The 19,179-nt window shown below is 41.0% G+C and overlaps 3 protein-coding genes across 3 annotated transcripts in view; 2 read left to right on the top strand and 1 right to left on the bottom strand.

Moving 5' to 3' along the window:
• The first annotated feature begins 10 nt into the window (after positions 1 to 10).
• On the top strand, positions 11 to 4,546 carry LOC135337361 (uncharacterized). The gene is made up of 8 exons (XM_064533293.1): positions 11 to 276; positions 658 to 815; positions 1,040 to 1,175; positions 1,543 to 1,857; positions 2,219 to 2,533; positions 2,791 to 2,931; positions 3,292 to 3,702; positions 4,358 to 4,546. The coding sequence occupies exons 1-8, from the start codon at positions 210 to 212 to the stop codon at positions 4,402 to 4,404; spliced, it is 1,590 nt and encodes a 529-aa protein (XP_064389363.1). The 5' UTR covers positions 11 to 209; the 3' UTR covers positions 4,405 to 4,546.
• The window catches only part of LOC135337353 (N-acetylneuraminate 9-O-acetyltransferase-like), a 36,742-nt gene continuing 22,074 nt past the window's right edge, over positions 4,512 to 19,179 (bottom strand). The window contains exons 4-18 of the mRNA XM_064533283.1: positions 13,997 to 14,062; positions 13,874 to 13,943; positions 13,162 to 13,336; positions 12,112 to 12,309; positions 11,888 to 11,940; positions 11,728 to 11,839; positions 11,131 to 11,248; positions 10,977 to 11,072; positions 10,802 to 10,921; positions 9,307 to 9,463; positions 9,037 to 9,116; positions 8,656 to 8,760; positions 8,198 to 8,326; positions 5,275 to 5,352; positions 4,512 to 4,943 (exon numbers count right to left, since the gene is read on the bottom strand). Coding sequence (XP_064389353.1) covers positions 4,638 to 4,943; positions 5,275 to 5,352; positions 8,198 to 8,326; positions 8,656 to 8,760; positions 9,037 to 9,116; positions 9,307 to 9,463; positions 10,802 to 10,921; positions 10,977 to 11,072; positions 11,131 to 11,248; positions 11,728 to 11,839; positions 11,888 to 11,940; positions 12,112 to 12,309; positions 13,162 to 13,336; positions 13,874 to 13,943; positions 13,997 to 14,062 — 1,863 coding nt within the window. The 3' untranslated portion in view covers positions 4,512 to 4,637. The remainder of the gene's footprint in view (positions 4,944 to 5,274; positions 5,353 to 8,197; positions 8,327 to 8,655; positions 8,761 to 9,036; positions 9,117 to 9,306; positions 9,464 to 10,801; positions 10,922 to 10,976; positions 11,073 to 11,130; positions 11,249 to 11,727; positions 11,840 to 11,887; positions 11,941 to 12,111; positions 12,310 to 13,161; positions 13,337 to 13,873; positions 13,944 to 13,996; positions 14,063 to 19,179) is intronic.
• Positions 5,742 to 7,353, top strand: LOC135337372 (uncharacterized). Its single transcript, XM_064533305.1, has one exon. It carries the CDS (start codon positions 5,971 to 5,973, stop codon positions 7,171 to 7,173), a length of 1,203 nt encoding a protein of 400 aa, XP_064389375.1. The 5' UTR covers positions 5,742 to 5,970; the 3' UTR covers positions 7,174 to 7,353.

Here is a 19,179-nt window from a genome sequence, read left to right as displayed (position 1 = left end):
ATTGCAGAGGGCGGGCTGAGGGGACATAGCTACGTACATAGATCTATATACATATTATACGTACCTTGCTCCTGCTCCAGCTAGCTCCAGGCTGCTCTTGATCTTTAATGAAAATAGGTAAAGAGATGTTAACCAGATGTCAATATTGCAGTGAATGATTAATGATCTTTACCAAAAACGGAATTCTAGTCTAGACGATACATACAAACATGTCCCCTACTGGCTGGTTGCTGTTGCTCATGCACTGTTGCTGCTGTTGGGCCTCCACTGTTGCAGGTAAGGGGAGGTATGCATAAGACACACTATTAGCTAGCTAGCTTACTATAGTATATTGCTTGTTTGTATTGCATGCAGCAGCTAGCTATGAGGTTGTGAGCATGCCACTGCATTCAACTGCATGCATTCAATCAGGCATTTATATTTTATATATAAGTCAGCACCTAATGATTTGCGGTGCATTACCGTATGTATAATGCACTATGACTAACAACCCAAGCTATAGCAAGCGTACTAATGGTCAGTTTGTTAAAGTATTTGCACGTAAAGTTACATTTGCAGCATACTCGATCTATTGCAACCTGCATCAACAAAATAGGCAGCCATTTCTTGCCTCAGGACCATTAACCGTGATTACCTCCCATTTCTCTCTACGTGTAGGGCTCTCTGAGGAAGCCTCGCAGTTGCCATGGTGTGGGGAGGTTGATAACAGATATCGTTGTGTGGGCAGGCAAGATCAACTGTTGGTTTTACCCTGTGGCAAGCACTCTGACCATCAAGGGCTTTCATATACCTACTATCTTCATTCCACTCAAGAGGTGTTAACTCTTTCCACTCTCCGTGTGTGTATGTGTGTGTGTGTGTGCGTGCGTGCGTGCGTGCGTGTGTGTGTGTGTGTGTGTGTGTGTGTGTGCGTGCGTGCTATCGAAAAAACGTTTACAGTGCTGAAAAATTGAACAATTAATGGTTGATATAATCTGATTAAAAACAATTGATAGTTCTTTCTTTGCATCTTCATTATGTAAACTGTTTTTCTGTGCAGGTGTTGCTAAGCAACTCGTCCAGCTATCTTCACTTGTACCCTCAATGGAATGATAGCGGTGCAAGCATTTGCTGTGTCCCTGATATCCCCACCATCAACCATTGGGATATACCATGCTATCAACTAACAGTGCTCTGTAAGTTGCTATGCAGCTGATAGCCTCAAGTGTCTGATAATATTATAGCCTGAAGTGTTTTAGTTTCTGTAGGAAGTCTATCAGTCTATCAGTATAGCCCACAGAGCACATTATGTGGTCTGGAGATTCGTTATCTCAACTTCATGTTTACACTGTCCAATATTTGATACCACTCATATACACAAACAAACTGACAAGGTACATGTATGATATAATGTTATCTTTTGTTATCTTTTGTAGAACATGATTATAGTTTATAACAATTTCAGAGCTTTCACATAATTATATAGCTGCTATAAAATACTTAGTATTAATTGTTCACTCTAGCTAGACTCTTACCATTAATCCATTGCCCCCGCCCACGCAGATCCTCCTCGTGTTGTTCCCATGGCGACGTGGCCAGCTGGTGTGAACAGGAGTCCTGTAATTGGACGCCCGTATGAGCTCACCTGTCCCCTGCAGAGTGACCCCCCACCAAGCTACACTTGGACGCGATACAGGAACATAGATCGTCGGGAGAAATTAAGTTTTGCCAGCGATGTCGTATTTTCCGAGAATGGACGGAAGTGGAGAGTGGAGGGATACACGGGAGAACATGGGGGCGTGTATGAATGCCATGCGACCAATCAGATAGGAGATGAGAATTATAGTAATGACGGACTGTTCTTCTTGCAAGCAACAAGTAAGAATTTAGTTGGTAGTTGTTGGTTAGGTACACACACGTGACTTGGAGGACCAATGATTTTGTGTTTAAATCCATGTCAGGGCCCTAATTTGTCATTTTCCGGCCTTGGATCATGGGCTATAATCCATGGTACGGCCAAATTAATTTAAATATAAACTTTTGATGGTACCATTTGAAAGGTCTCTTCTAAGCTTTCACTAAAATTTTGACATTGGATCAACGAAATTCAAGTTATGGCTGTAGAAAGATGTTCAACTACGTACTAAATTTGTAGCTACTTACAATCATGCTTCACACACTTACCCACTCCCACCATACACACACCCTCACTTCACCCCCCCCCCACACACACACACAGGTTGTTCCTATCATACAAGCAATAGTAGCATCGTCATATCTCCCATGAATGCCACGCCCCTTATTGGCCAAGACCACACCCTCTCATGTACCGTACACGCCCCATTCTCGTATGGTCTGAAGCCATACTGGTTCATCGTCAGGAGCAACGGTAGCCGAGAGCTACTCCCCTACATACAACAACGCCCACGCTATAACGAGAGGGACTGTAGCTGGACCAATGAACTAACTGTGAGAAGGTGTAGTAGTGCAATGGAGGGAAACTATGTCTGTCAATATGGAGAGGAAATGGCGTCAGTGGAGTTGGAGCTAGAAGGTAGAGAGAGAGTGAGGAGAATGGGGAGTCCCTTCTGCAGCATTTTCATTCTGCAGTAATAGTATTTTACAATTATTTTACTGCCGTTTTACATATTACTTCCATTTACCTGCAGCTGGTTAGATAGACTGATAATCTTTATTAGTCGTATACCTATAATATGTATGTTACGTATATGCGTATTCTATGGGTCCCCTACTCTTGTCGATCATGCATATGCCTATATTAATTTTTTACTGTTACTTTTGCTACTGCAGCTCCAGTTAACAGTGGCAGACTGGTCTCCATACTAGTGACTAGTGTCAGTGGTACCTTGGTGATTGCAATTGGTGTTGTGTTACTACTGGTGGGGCAGAGGGTCAGTCAACCATCATCAGCACACTCCACAGAACCACAGAGTGAGTGAACTAATAGCTATCATTCAGCTTCTTGTATCTTCTGTCTCAGTGATTATATAGAGCTACAAAATAGACGATATCTAGGACAAGTTACAGGCTCTAAAAATACAAATTAATATGCATGCATGCACACCACCTCCACACTGCACACACCTCCACACTGCACACACCATCACACTGCACACACCCTCCACACTGCACACACCATCACACTACAGCGCACACACCCTCTACACACACACACTGCACACACCTCCACACTGCACACACACACACACACACACACACACACACACACACACACACACACACACACACACACACACACACACACACACACACACACACACACACATGCAGGTACTGGTTTCAAGTATGATGTATTTATAAGCGCCCACGACGAGACTAGAGAGCTGGTTCAGACCCACATCCTCCACCCCCTAGAAACGCAATCCTCCCCTCACTATCGGGTGTGCTGGCATCTCAGAGATTTCGTTGCTGGACTATCCATAACAGAGCAGATTGCAGATGCTGTGAACAACAGTCGCAAGGTTTTGTTCGTGTTTTCTGATTGTTTTTCCGAGAGTAAGTTTTGTCAGCTCGAGTTGGAGCTAGCGATGAAGCGATTGGCTGTCACCAACACCCGATGTGTAGTTCCCATAGCAACGAGTGAGGGGGCGGTCCCGGCAAGAGTGCGACAGTTGCTAACGTACTGGCCAGTAGTACTAACAAGTGAGAGCAATCTGATTGGACGACTCCAGCAGATACTTGGTGAGTGTGTGGGGTAGGCCTGTGCCAAATATTCCGGAATAATTTTTTGAATAATAGGCAGCCTTTTTCAATAGGCACTGTGAAAATAGTTTAATGATATTCATTGAGTTGCACATGTGCAGTAGCTCGGAACACGCCCACATTTTACATGGCAGTAAATCTGATTGTTGTTAGTTCAATCAATATTGAAACCACATTTTTTTGTGCTAAAGTTTATTTCGCTGCTGAAATTAAAAGTAATGACTTAATCCCATTTTTTGTGATATATAATTTATAAGTGTTTTATTTCGCTGCTGTACATGTGTATGTTAAATAATAATTGGTGTCAATAATAATAAGCTGATCAAGTGCGAATGAATAATAGGTGAAAAAATTTGAATATTTGGCACAGGCCTAGTCACTGTACATGTACATGTGATATGACGTGGGGACTGTATTGCCTTAATTCCTCATTTGCAATTAATAATACATACACATACACAAGTTTTTTTATTAATTATAATAATTATTGCTAATAATTATTTTAATCTGACTGTACTATTACTACAAAGAGATCGACACGCCTCCTTTTCCTCGCCACTATATCCCGGCCTCTTTCTATGATGTTTATAATTGTAGGCATTATGATGATTATGATCCGCTTTATTTGCTACAGGCGATCCTGCTGGTTGCTATGCCGACACAGCACAAGAACAGCGATAACTATATGACTGTCATAATAATTAAGTGTAATGGCATCGTGTCATTTTGTTTGTTTTTAATCCCACCCATCCATCCATTCTGTTCTGTGTTATTTTTGTGCATTAAAATTGAACAACATAATAATAATAATTATAGTAATTCATCATTGCTGATCGATTGCACAAAACGATATAAGATTGTAAGTTTGTAAGGGCAAAAATAGAACTATAAAACATGTCGCTATTATTATTATACTAAACATTAGTGTCATCGTCCTTGCTATTGTGTTTTGCTATCTCCTTGGCAGTCGACCAATCAGAGAGCGTACGAGCGCTCAGACGGATCACCATGAAGACATACAAGTAGACTGTGACCACACCCACTGCATTCAAGTAATAATAGCCGGGGAAAAACACGAGAAGACCTTTGCCATTGAGAGCGTTAAGGATATGGAAATGACTAACAAAAAGCCATAGTGAATGTGAACCAGCTTCTACTAGGAAGTCACTACTGAAGTGGTGCAGGATGCTACCATTGCGTAGAAACACATACGCCAGAATCTGTAGAAGGAGGAAATGAATAACGAAAGGAAGTGAATATATAATGAGATCAATGGAAGGAAATGAGGTCATGCATGCACAGTAATCATATGCACACATCCTAGATCCAGCAGCTGGATGCTTTTTAGGGGTGGATTATTACACACACAAAGACACACACACATGTATGGCATCAATTTATAGACCATTTATAAACACCTGTTTGGGGAATTGGTGTTGCCCTGATAAGGTGCAGTAGGTTTGCAAACATTATTGGCCTTGAAGCACTACAATTATCATGCAGCTGTACATAAGTGTCTAGAAAAAGCAGTAGCTAAGAGTTTGAACTTACTGGTAATATTCCGATGTAAGCTTGCATGCTCGAGCACTCCTGTACATTCTCACAGGTGTACAGGAACAATAGGTAACCCTGGTGATGAGAGATAAGGGGGAGTACATGAGTACATGTTATGCTTGATTCAACACGATTGAGGGCAAAACCAGGATAGGGAAAATGAGCATGCAGGCACAAAACTATATAGCCGTGTACAGACCTTGCAATGATAACTGTTTTGACTAGACAACTTATACTACATGTCTGACACCATAATTATGTGTAGCTACACAGTAGCAGGGCAAACAACCCTCCAATATATAGCCTTTAGTAGCAGTCCCCCAGTAAATACTGTGGGAGCTACAAGCCAAGTACAAGCCTTCCATTGTCTGGGACAGTGCACCACTCATGTTCAACTCTGAGCACACACATCCTGTTTACAAAACCAGAAACCACCTGCACTGTACACATTGAAGCATGACTTTGTATTCCCTATATAAAGCCCGGATAGAAAACATGCAATACTTTGAGCACTTTTTGACGTGAACACAGTGTAGTTAGCGCTACTGAAAGTATAGAGAACAGCTAGCTAGATCAGACGTACATGCTAAGAGCTAAGTTGCTATAATCAGGTGCTATCTAATCAACCACAGGTGGTTAACAGGCCATACAAAAGCTTGTGCAATAGTCAAAGAACACTGATAAGCATTTAAAATGGCTGACAAATTGCCTACAAGATTGCAAGATGCTCTAATTGCTCTGGAAGAGGGAAATACAGATACAGCTATCTCCATAGTGACTGGTTTAAAGCCACAAGCTGCTAAATTATGTACAGAGTTAGAGCAAGTGTATGAGAAACTGACAGAATTGGAAGAATCGATTAAGAACCGAGGACACTTTTTATCGCATCACGTCAAAGTTCTCGGGAAAAAAGAAAGAGAACTTAAAATCTCACAGTCCATTTCAGAGTCCATACAACATACACAGCACAAGAAGTTGCAGGCTACTAAATGGCAACTTATGAAGGCAAGAAATGCCCTATTTATGGCTAAGAAAAAGCTGACTAGAAAGGAGAACGAATTAAGTCTCCTTGAAAAAGGAATGGTTCCAATTTTCTGGACTGATACTTCTCGAGATAATTTGAAAGCTACTGTACAAAAGATACAGTGTGTTGTGGACAAGCTGAACATTGATTGCTCACAAAAAGAGAAAACTGTTCTTGACACACAACGCAAGATAGCTGAACTAAAGCACAAGTTTGAACTAAAGACCAAAGAAACACAATATCTGAGAGAGCTATACACATCAACAGAGAACCGGGTAGAAAGAGTCAGAGTAGTGAAGGTGTGTGTGCAGCAAGCCATCAAGTTATGGACGCTCTGCAAGAAAGCCTTCGATAATGGACACAAAAGAGAAGACGTTTTAAAATCCATAGCAGGACAAGCTAACGAAATCTGTCAATTCAATTCGGCAGCTATATCATCATCTAGAGGCTTAATCGATTTGCTACAATTTACACCGCAATGTCTGCTATGCTGCAAGCTCGTGCCCAACACTTACAGTACAGCAAGTTTCAAGTGTGAGCATTGTCTAAGAAGGGACGATACTGTACAGACGAAGGTCAAGGTTCAATCGTTCACCTGCACAGAACACGGTTATGTCACAGGAACTATCAGAGTGTGTAATCTTGCCTACGACAAGCAAGTGCTAGTACGCTATTCGCAAAATGGCTGGAAAATCAGCGCTAATAACGAGGCTTGTTACAAGTCGAGTAGCGGAGAATTGGATCAATTTCAGTTTCAAATCCCCTTCAATATTTCTCTCTCCCATTATTTAGAGTTTGCCGTATGCTATCGAGTATCAGGAGGAGAGTTTTGGGATAATAATGAAGGTCGGAATTATAGAGTTATCTTATGATTTAAAATGTTGTGTACTATAATATTATCGCACACTGTTTATACTGTTAATTGATTAATTTCATAATAAACATCCTTCAAGTACATACTCTGTTGCTATATATCGTTTACTCTTGTTGCTACACACTGCGCCAGGAGTGCACTGCTGACTGTACATGTACTGTCCAGTGCAGGAAGTATGATTTTATATTGTTGCTATACACAGCATACTGTCAAAGAAACCTCTATTATAGAAGAGGGCACGTACTGTTGCTATATACAGCATACTGTCAAGGAAACCTCTATAGAAGAGTGCACGTACTGTTGCTATCATCTATTGCTATACATGTACACTGCACCGACACGCTCTAAAAGGTTGCTATCATTTACTCTTGTTGTTACATGTACTGTTAAAGAAATCCCTAGACTGCATGGGCATGTACTGCCTATATGGAAGGTACATGTATTATGCTGTCTATATAGAAGGTACACTGCCTATATAGAAGGTGGCTGGTACACAACTTGAAAGCTGTAACTATTGCAAAACATTGAAAGCTTACAAGAATCTTCCACACACACACACACAGTACTAAGCATGTGCATGCATAGTGCTAATGCGCTAATTTACGTAAATAACATCAATGATAATCGACACCAATTATGTGGCCTTGATCCCCCCAAAAGGCCTGGAATCAAGGCCACATAATAATCACTAAGCTATGTGTATATGTGTATATACACATAGCTATATAGAATTTCTTGTAGGTAGAGTAAAAGTACACTATTTAAAGATGCTACACTAGACAAAAATAATTGGTCATTTGCCAAAATGGGAAATTTGGTAATGTTTGCAAATTTCACCTCATTTTAGAGCTCCTTTTAAGCTTTCAATAATTCATTGAAATTGGATCATTGCAACACAAGTTCTGGCCGTTCAAAGATGCTACACTTAGACACAGTCTCATGCAATTACCATGCAAGTGCAAAATTGAACAGCTATAACTTTAGTGATCCAATTTTAATGCTAATTTTGCAAAACTACTCACCACTAGGGTTATCAATGACGTCATTCCTCCGATAAGTTTCAACTGTCGCTCGTATTGGGCCAGGGACGATTTGAAGGTAGTTCCCACGGTAACGGCAGCGTAGGCAAATGTCATCCCAGTGAAAGCAGTCTATAGAAACACACACATCAATCACAGTTAGTGTATGGTCTAGTATATTTGAAAATTGGTTTTGTGTTATTAATTTATTCAACAGTTATTATAGTACACATGCACGCTTAACTAAACAACCAAAAACGTTGTGGAATCCAAAGCAATGAATGGGACTTAATCTTCAAGCAAATCAAGATCTAGCCACGCCACATGATAGAGCTAGGAAAGAGCTACAGAATGTGTATTTTAGATTAGACACTCCGAACACAAATTAAGGCTCTCAAAGCTACCACAACGGCTGAATTTCGGAGAAAATTGCAACGTGCTATAGCATTGCCTGCACTCACATATCTCTGTTGGTAATAGGAATAAAACAGCTTGTCAGTTGATCCGTCAAATGACTCGAACAGCAGCTGCAATGGTCCCCATGACAACACGCTCAACCAGAAATCCTGTAAGAATAATTTTTTAAACATGCAAAAAAATTATGAAGTTAGATGTACTTCACAACGTGGCATGCTTTACATGACATAATGCTGATAGCTAGGCCATATACCAACAATTAAGGGTTCAATATGAAACCTAACAATTAGGAAAGAAGACTTATTATCATGTGGGAAACAGAGTCAGTGACAACAGCTAGCACACACACACAGTGTCACTAGTGTGTTACCTTGGTGACAACAGCTAGCACACACACATGGTATATAGTGTCACTAGTGTGTTACCTTGGTGAATCTTAGGAGGGCTATTAGGACGAAGGTGATGATGAACTTGATAAGAACCATAACACGAGGGGACGTGTAACCTGAGGGGGGTAATGTAATAATTATCACACGCACACACACACCCACGCACACGCACACTCACACACACACAGTGGCTAGCTCGTTGAACCGCCCCCTCCACATGCACACACAGCAGCTAGCTCACTGAATTAACCACCACCCCCCCCCACACACACACACACACACACACACACACACACGATGGCTAACGTTTCAGCTTGGTTGGGTTGATGGGTGGCCAGAGAGCATTGAAGAGGGTCACACAAAGATACCAGTGACTGAGCACAGCCACCAGGTAGTAGGCGCCATACGAGCTACCGAGGGTGAGGCACACACACAGGCAGAGGACGTTGGTCCGCAGTAGGCCCTGAGGGTGAGGGTGGGGCTGTTATATTATGATAGCAATAATTATTGCATAAATTATGCGTTTGTGCATCATGCATAGTTATAGCTTTAGTGTTTCTGTATATACAGGTAATCACGTCAACTATCAGCATCTGTTGCCATTGAAGATCATCACATAATGAAAGCAACTTTATATATCACACACATGTATACACAACATTATAAACATCGTATAGAAACTGAAATACAAAAAACAACAACACACAGGCTAATTAATCTTTAGTGCATTTGTACTCCTCTTCACAACTAAAGTCCAAAGGCAATAAACAAGCCGTTGAGTTCGGTCGTTCACGGCAACACTTGTCATGATATAAGCAGCCTTTATGGTAGCAGCAATCCCCACACGCCCACTTCCAGCAGGTACAACCTGGACCACACAGTCCCAAACACTGTCGCTCCTTACACGGAGGGCAACTATTAAGACAAGTGTTAGCAGAGCGACGTAATCGCAAGTGATCCGTATATGAAATGGCCGGCCCTACGCTGGGTGTACTAGTTAGCCTAAGAGAGGTCATAAAGAAAGGCAAGATGCTCGGATACGCTACGCCAGTGACACCAAGGGCACCAAGACTTGTGGCAGCATCTTTAAGTAGTTTTATCTCAGGTCTTGTTAGGAGATTATCGACAGATTTGTGTAACTGTTGAGTGTGCGACTCCTCAGGCACTTCTTGCAGCACATGTACTAGTTGATGGATGGAAGTGGATTCCAGTAAATTTTCGTGAGATTTCGAGACAGCTAGATCACCGTGTTTCGAGTGTTGCAAAAACTTGTTTTCTCCGATAGACACTATTCTAACATCGTCATTAAGTTTTCCCCCTGCCTCCACCAAGATCGTTCCGTCCAATGAGATGATAGATAGTAGGTCCTTAGTACTGTTGAATACAACGCCTAACTCTGTGCTGGGGTCAAAGTACGATCCGTCTACACGCTCTGTGGTGAGTGTGTCGATGGTAAGGCCGGGCCGTCTAGTGTTCAAGGGGGGTGGTCCAGTAGTGAGCGTGTGGGGGGGTGGGCTAGCACTGAGCATTTGTAGTAGCAGAGACAACGTGGCAACTATTAGCACAAACACCATCCCTCAGATATAGAGATGGAATCTTCAGAACTTCTGTTTCTATATTCTACACTTACAGCTACAGTAGCTGTATACATAATAAAAATACAGTGCTTCCTCTTTGCTTCCTTTATGTTATTAGGAACTAATTATGGGACAGATGTGGCAAAGAATGTCGATTGTATAAACATTAGAATGAACATTGGTTGTACCAATTGATAGCCGCCCTCTAGTATAGACCCCCTAACCTTGAGAACTTTTCTCAATGACAACTCTCCGCTGTTCCAGTATGACAGAAAGTGGGCATGGCCAGACAGGAATAAGAACACGCCCACTATGAGCTCATTCATTAGCCGTACCATCAAAATCTATGGATCATCAAAATATAAAAACAATACTGAACATTTTTTCTTTTTCATTTACTTTGTCTGTTTTGGTGTAGTGACTTGCAATGAGCAGAAGAATCATCCATCCCCTCCATTCGTTGCATTGGTCATGTGATAACACCACCGCTCCACCCTGTGTCACATGATTAGATCGATAAATAGTAGATATAAAAAGACAAAATAATAATTACATTTGTATTAGAATCAGCAGGTTTGATGGTAACCACGGCGGCAATCACTATAGTTACTATGGCAACAACAAACAGTAGGAGAGAGGTGGGGGCATCCGCTCGAACAAAGAAATCCAATCTGAAGAGTGTGCGTGTGTGTGTGTGTGTGTGTGTGCATGTGAGAAGTGTGGGGTGTGTGTGTGTGTGTGTGTGTGTGTGTGTGTGTGTGTGTGTGTGTGAGAAGTGTGGGGGGTGTGTGTGTGTGTGTGTGTGTGAGAAGTGTGGGGGGTGTGTGTGTGTGTGTGTGTGTGTGTGCACGTGTGTGTGTGAGAAGTGTGGGGTGTGTGTGTGTGTGTGTGTGTGTGTGCATGTGTGCGTGTGAGAAGTGTGGGGTGTGTGTGTGGGTGGGGTGGCTACCAGCAATAGCCCCTAATACGTACTACAATCAATCAGGTAAAAAACAGCTTATTTCAACAAAGATCTTTGGATTATGTTTTGGCAAGCTACATTGGGTAGGCCGCCATAACTTCACTACATGTACAAGGAAATCACTGTATCAAACTAAGAGATAAATCTGTATACACACACACACACACCCACTCCCCCACACACACACACCTGTCTGCCAGCAGGAGGTAGAATAAGATGGCTGTTATACCACCCACACAGTGGAGGAGCGAGAAAAAGCGATCAAAGTCAAAGGACAGAGACTCCAGGTGGGGTGTCAGAGCTGTGGGGGGTAGTGTGCATGGTGGGGGGTATAGATGCAGGAACTTACCGAAGGTAGCTCCGGAGATAAATATCAGCCACACCCCTAAATACAGCGCCAGCCTACAGAGGACAACGTATATGAAATATATTATCTACCAACAATTATAAAAGTAACTATAGCCTCCTATGTACAAACCTCTCGCCAGCAATAATAAGTGGGGGGGGGGCACACACAAAAAATGGGTAAGGGACACGAGGCAAACATAACCAGGTAATGTGATTGTCACTCACACACAGAACAGTAGACAGGTGGAGAGGTAAGTGATAAGAGATGCCTCAGGGGCAACACAGCAGGTGGCGTTGGAGGGAGAGTTACAAAACAAATTGAGCGTGAGCATCATCTCTATTGAAATGATGTCATCATCTTGGGAGGGGGTCTCAGTGTTCGTGGGGGGTCCTACATCAAGGTAGTAGAGGGGGGACGTCACACTGCAGGAAACGAGTCTCAACAATAATTATGAAGTTTATTCCAAACAACACAATTAAAGTGTTGGTTTTACAAGTACTAGATTCGGCTCTGTAACTAGAGTTTTGATGATCCAAATCCAACAATTCCTCTTAAAAGCAATTAGATTTGAAATTGTCTTTCAACAGCCATAAGGAATTCCGTGGATCCAATATCAACAAAATTTTATGATTTTCTGAAAGCTTAAAAAGAGACCTTTCAAATGGTGTCATCAAAGTTCATATTTGAGAGATAAAAGTATTTGTCAATTTGGCCGTACCATGGATTATAGCCCATGGTCCAAGGCCGAAAAATGACAAATTAGGGCCCCAACGAAATTTTAGATTTGATTACATCATTTGAAAGGTCTCTTTCTAAGCTTTCAGAAAAACGTAAAATTTTTGATATCATATCAACGGAACTCAAGTTATGGCTGTTAAAAGATGTTCAACTCTACCCCCCTCTCGTAATCTCAGTATTTTAATCAATGGTTCGAGGACTCTTTCAGCTGCCATAACTTGAATTTTGTTGATCCAATGTCAAAAATTTACTGTTTTTCTGAAAGCTTAGAAGAGACCTTTCAAATGATGTCATCAAAGTTCATATTTGAGAGATAAAAGTATTCGTCAATATTTATTTGGCCGTACCAGCAAATGGTCCAAGACCGAAAAATGACAAATTATGGCCCCGGCCAACTTTTGGATTTGAACAGATCATTTGAAAGGCCTCTCTCTGAGCTTTCATAAAATCATAAAATCAACGTTATCAGACCAACAGAACTAAAGTTATGGCCGTTCAAAGATGCTACTTAATGCTAGCAACATGTATTTACTTACTTGTAATATAGCTTCTTGACAATGTTTTTACATGCGAGCTCCTTCTCTCCCATTAAGCTCTGTGTAGGGGGTATTACGGCAATGAGGGAGGGGGTGGGATCTTTGGAGGGGGTCTGGTCGCCATTGACAACCTTCAGGAACTTTAACTGAGCACGAATCACGCCAGAAGCATCATCTACAAATAGATATTGTCATAATTATCAGCAATAATGATAACGAAACTAGATGATCAATAATTATAATTATAACAAAGATGGGACCGCCACTTTCTTTGTAAAAAAATTGCTAATTTAAATCGATTGAAAATTATCTGCTACGGTACAATATATAGGTATGTACATGCAGCATTCTGTATTATTGATGAATTATAATATATACTTGATTTAAGGCGACCAGGGTGTCATACAGGATTTTGAAGTAGAGGGGGGAAATGAGAAAAGTAACCAGAAAATGTTGCTAAAAAAAGGTCAACTGTTATTTCAATACCCAGCTATGGACACTCAGTCATAATTGAAAGGGGGGGAAATTGGAGCTAGGGGGGGATATCCCCCCTTTCCCCCCCCCCTGTATGACACCCTGGCGACACTCTAAATATACGACATTTGAATATTTCTCTCATACTTATAGCACCAATTGTACAGTTATGTAAAATTTTTTGTGTAGATAGTTTCGAATTGTTTTTATTGTTGCCTTAAATTGAATAAATGCATACCTCTACAGTTATCGAGTGAGTCAGGTTGTAGTGTGTGCACTACAAGTACAGGGGGGTCACTGGACACGCCCTACGGAGAGGTCAAAGGTTAGAGTACGCTGTGAAAGGTTGATCATTACTTACCTCGGCTAGGTCAGTGTATAGTGTCTCCACAGCAGGTAGCGACCAATCAGATTGCTTCACAATCTCCTATATATACGTGTGGATGGAAATAGCGTGTCATAATAACTATGGCAACTATTGTTCACTACTACAAGCAAGTTGCTATATACGTAGACATAGTCCATAGCATTCACTTCTATGTGATTATAGCGGTCACATGAAACACTGGCATTGTGCTTAAAACCATTCTCTGTCAAGCTACAAGTCAAACCAAGATGTCGTCCTCCCAAACTGGTTGCATAATTAAGACAAATAATGAAGTCACTAAGCAGGTAGCGCTAGCAATTGGAATCCCAGGAGTGATCGGTTTAGCTCTGAGTATAGTTGGACTAATAGCAGAGCTAGTGTTTGTTTGTACGAAAAAGAACAACTTTCTACTGAGGCTCTTTATCTACATGACCGTGGCTGACACCATTACTCATGCTGTCTACACATCGTATTTGTTCATTTATTTCAATCCAGAAAATGGTACACTGTGTACATGGATAGAGGTATTAACAGAGTGCCCCACAATGGTTGAGATTTTGTTCATAATCTCTGTTAATTGTGTTCTACTGTACAAAGTCTACACCATGTGCGAACATCGTGCTATCACTGCCACGGATCTAAAGCAATCGAGTTTATATTCGTGGTAATGCATTTTATCATTCCACTCATTATTGTCGGTGTTCTGAAAGGAATTGTGGGGAGTCCAAATCCTGGCGAATGCCACATACGTGGTAAAGATTGCAATAGCACAGACAATCCCGAATTATTATTTAAGATAGCTACAGAGTGGATCCCCGTAGGTATAGAGCTACCACTGAGTATACTATGCATCTGTACGCTATCGTTATGGATGTGTTGGTTGCTAAGGAAACACTTTCTAAGAGCTCATATGAAAACCATCTTTATTGAACATAATAATTTTTTTTGAAGGGGACCCAATTTCAGTCTTAACGATAATAACATTAGCCCTCTACCCGATAAACAGAGCTACTATTCCGTTCTCATTCATTACCTATGTTTGCTTCGTCTACCTCTGCCCCCCAAGATCTGACCAGAATACCAACCCCCCCACGGACCAACACACCCACCCCCCCTCAACCAGGATCAGTATCCCAAGTAACACTGCCGATCGTGCCCTCAACTTTCTGAGTAAGAGTGAACTTATTAGCAGTAGCCATAAGAATAGTGAGAGAGGTCCCACGGAAACAACTGCTCTGCTGCTGAATTAACTGACACTAACAATGTTTGTGAGTGAAAGTGCTTTACTCAATATAAGCTGATGAGTATAAATCCATGCATGCTATGTATTGTATTGTTGAATTTTGATTAAATTATGGCCTACAATAGCCACTATTGTATTACTTCAACCAAGTTGCTATATACGTAGATGTACGTAGTACATAGTATTCAGTTTTTAATTATGCATGATTATGGTCACATGAAACACTGGCATTGTGTGTTAAGCCATTCTTTGTCGAATCATAAGCCAAGATGTCGACTCAAAGTGATTGCAGTAATACAACTGTTGCCTTCACTAGACAAGCAGCACTAGCATTGGGAGTACCAGGAGTGATCTGTCTAGCTCTGAGTATAGTTGGGCTAGTAGCAGAGCTAGTGTTTGTCTGTAAGAAGAAGAACAACTTTCTACTGAGGCTCTTCATATACATGACCGTGGCTGTCACCATTACTCATGTTGTCTTCACATCGTATTTGTTCATTTATTTCGACCCAGAAAATGGTCCACTGTGTGCTTGGATAGAGGCATTGATGTATTATCCCTCCATGGTAGAGTTTTTATTCATAATCTCTGTTAATTGTGTTCTCTTGCACAAGGTATACACTAGTGTACGGAGGTCATGCTATCACTGCCATGGATCTAAAGCAATCGAGGTTATATTCGTGGTAGTGCATTTTCTCATCCCATTCATTATTGTCGGAGTTCTACTGGGGATTGCGGGGGATCCAAAGTATTGGCAGCCCACCAATGTATGTCACTTTAACTACACAATTGGAGCAGACTGCAATCGCAGACTACAGTTTAAACATTTGTTTAAGATAATTCCAGAATATATACCAGTAGCTATAGAGCTATCAATGAGTATACTATGCATCTGTACGCTACTGATTTGGTGTTGTTGGTTGCTACAGAAACAGTTTCTGAGAGCTCGTATGAAAACCATCTTAAAAGAAATGGGACTGTTGCTAGGATACCTGTCAAGTTATTGCATAATACGAATTATCATTGAAATAATGCGAGGCAAAAACCCAAACCTATTAGCCCTCTACCCGATAAATAGAGTTACTATTCCATTCTCGTTCATCATCTATGTTTGCTTCGTCTACCTCTGCCCCACAAGATCTGACAAAGATACCAACCCCCACACGGACCAACACACCCACCCCCCCTCAACCAGGATCAGTCTCCCTAGCAACACTGCTGATCATGCACCTAACTTTCTGAGTAATAGTGAATTTATTAGTAGTAGTCACATGAACAATAAGAGAGGTCCCACGGAAACAACTGCTCTGCTGCTGAATATTAATTAACTGACACTAACAATGTTTGTGAGTGAAAGTGCTTTACCTGAGATGAACAGTGATAATTATATGTATTAGATGTATTATATATTAACGGGTAATTAATTTTTGTACAGCTCAAGATAGTGACGTTGAACCTATTGTGCCAGAAAAATGTTGCAGTTTTAATTTTCGTAGGTGCTCTACAATTATACTGATACAAAAAATACGAACATTTCCATTAAATAACACGTTATATACGGTAGTAAAATCATACATTTAAATTATTGCGGCTGACAAAAACATAAAAATGCAACCAATTGGTATTACAACCAAGAGGTCACATGAATTGCTATATATGTAGTGCAAGCTTTCAGTTCTGTCACATGAAATACTGTATGGCATTGTTTAAAGATAATACCATTCTCTGTTGAGCTACAAGCAATGATGTCGTCTTCCCCAAATGATTGTATATTTGAGACAAGTGATGAAGTCACTAGGCAGGTATATGTAGCGCTAGCAATTGGAATCTCAGGAGTGTTCTGTTTAGCTCTGAGTATAGTTGGACTAGCAGCAGAGCTAGAGTTTGTTTGCAAGAAAAAAAACAACTTTCTATTAAGGCTCTACATCTATTTGTCTGTGGCTGTCCTCCTTGTTCATGTCACTGACAGATACACTGTATTTGTTCCTCTCTATCTACCCACAAAATGGGCTGTGTGGAATTATAGAGGCTTTGGCATTTTACCCAGTATTGGTTGAAGTGTTGTTTATAATCTCCATCAACTGTGTTCTACTGTACAAAGTCTACACTATAGTGTACGAAGATCATGTTATCACTGCCACAGATCTAAAGCAATCGAGTTTATATTCGTGGTAGCGATTTTTATCATCCCACTCATTATTATTGTCGGTGTTCTACTGAGGAGTGCGGGGGATCCAATTGATTGGCCATCTTCTAGCGAATGTCACCTTGCCAACATGAATGGTGCAGATTGCAATCACAGATACAAAGTTGAACATTGGTTTAAGATAGCTACGTGGATACCAGCAATAGGTATAGCGCTGAGTATACATGTATCTGTACACTATCAGTATGGTTGTGTTGGTTGCTAAGGAAACATTTTTTGAGAGCTCGTATGAAAACCATCTTGAAGGAAATTGGACTGTTGCTAGGTTACCTATCAAGTTATTGTATAATATGAATTGTCATTGAAATATTGAAAATATTTCGGCACCAAAGTTTAGTCATAACGATAATAACATACGTCCTCCATCCGATATATCGAGCTACTATTCCGTTTTCGTTCATCATCTACCTTTGCTTCGTCTACCTCTGCCCCCCAAGAACGGACCAGAATACCAACCCCCCCACGGAACAACACACCTACCCACCCTCAACCAGGGTCAGTATCCCAAGCAACACTGCTGATCGTGCCCTCAACTTTCTGAGTAAGAGTGAACTTATTAGCAGTAGCCATAAGAATAGTAAGAGAGGTCCCACAGCTGCTGAATTAACTGACACTAACAATGTTTGTGAGTGAAAGTTAATATAAGCTAATGAGTATAAATCCATGCATGCTAGAATCTTTAGTATTAATATTAACTATATACTCAACAATTTGTAATACGTGTAATCTGTGTACCCTAAGAACTCTATAAGTCGTATTGTGAAATGAAAATGCATATTACTAGGAACCCTGCATGCAAGCTGCTATATACGTAAACGTAGTACATAGAGCTTTAAGGTCTATATTATTATAGCTGCATGTCACATGTAATACTGGATGGCATTGTGATTTTAATAAAGACCATAATAGCATTCTGCCAAGCCAAGATCTATCATAATTTTATAAAGCCAAGATGTGGATCCCTAAAAATGATTGCAATCACACATCTACTGAAGTCACTAGGCAAGCAGCACTAGCACTTGGAACCCCAGGAGTGATCTGCCTAGCTCTGAGTATAGTTGGACTAGTAGCAGAGTTAGTGTTCGTTTGCAAGAAAAAAAACAACTTTCTACTGAGGCTCTTCATATACATGACCGTGGCTGTCACCATTACCCATGCTGTCTATACATCGTACTGGTTAATCTATTTCGACCCGGAAAATGGGCAGCTGTGTGCTTGGATAGAGGCATTGATGTATTATCCCTCCATGGTAGAGTTTCTGTTCATAATCTCCATCAATTGTATTCTCCTGCACAAGGTATACACTAGTGTGCAAACATCATGCTATCACTGCCACGGATCTAAAGCAATCGAGGTTATATTCGTGGTAGTGCATTTTATCATCCCACTCATTATTGTCGGTGTTCTACTGTGGATTGCGGGGGATCCAAAGTATTGGCCGCCCTCTAATGTATGCCACTTTAACTACACAATTGGAGCAGAATGCAATCGCAGACTACAGTTTGAACTTTTGTTTAAGATAATTCCAGAATATATACCAGTGGCTATAGAGCTACCGCTGAGTATACTATGCATCTGTACGCTATCAGTATGGTTGTGTTGGTTGCTAAGGAAACAGTTTCTAAGAGCTCGTATAAAAACCATTTTGAAGGAAACTGGACTGTTGCTAGGATACCTGTCAAGTTATTGTATAATACGAATTGTCATTGAAGTAATGCGAAGCAAAAACCC

The sequence above is a fragment of the Halichondria panicea genome, chromosome 6 (genome assembly GCF_963675165.1).
Source record: "Halichondria panicea chromosome 6, odHalPani1.1, whole genome shotgun sequence".
NCBI classification, from domain to species: domain Eukaryota; kingdom Metazoa; phylum Porifera; class Demospongiae; order Suberitida; family Halichondriidae; genus Halichondria; species Halichondria panicea.
The sequence above is the reverse complement of the archived record's forward strand: the minus strand, read 5'-3'. Positions and strand labels throughout refer to the sequence as shown.

Excerpts from the sequence above, each read along its gene's own strand:
- LOC135337361 (XM_064533293.1), top strand. The coding sequence starts at position 210 with ATGTCCCCTACTGGCTGGTTGCTGTTGCTCATGCACTGTTGCTGCTGT. Across the intron at positions 1,176-1,542 it reads CTATCAACTAACAGTGCTCT|ATCCTCCTCGTGTTGTTCCC; the intron begins GTAAGTTGCTAT and ends CCGCCCACGCAG. Across the intron at positions 3,703-4,357 it reads ACGACTCCAGCAGATACTTG|GCGATCCTGCTGGTTGCTAT; the intron begins GTGAGTGTGTGG and ends TATTTGCTACAG.
- LOC135337372 (XM_064533305.1), top strand. The coding sequence starts at position 5,971 with ATGGCTGACAAATTGCCTACAAGATTGCAAGATGCTCTAATTGCTCTG.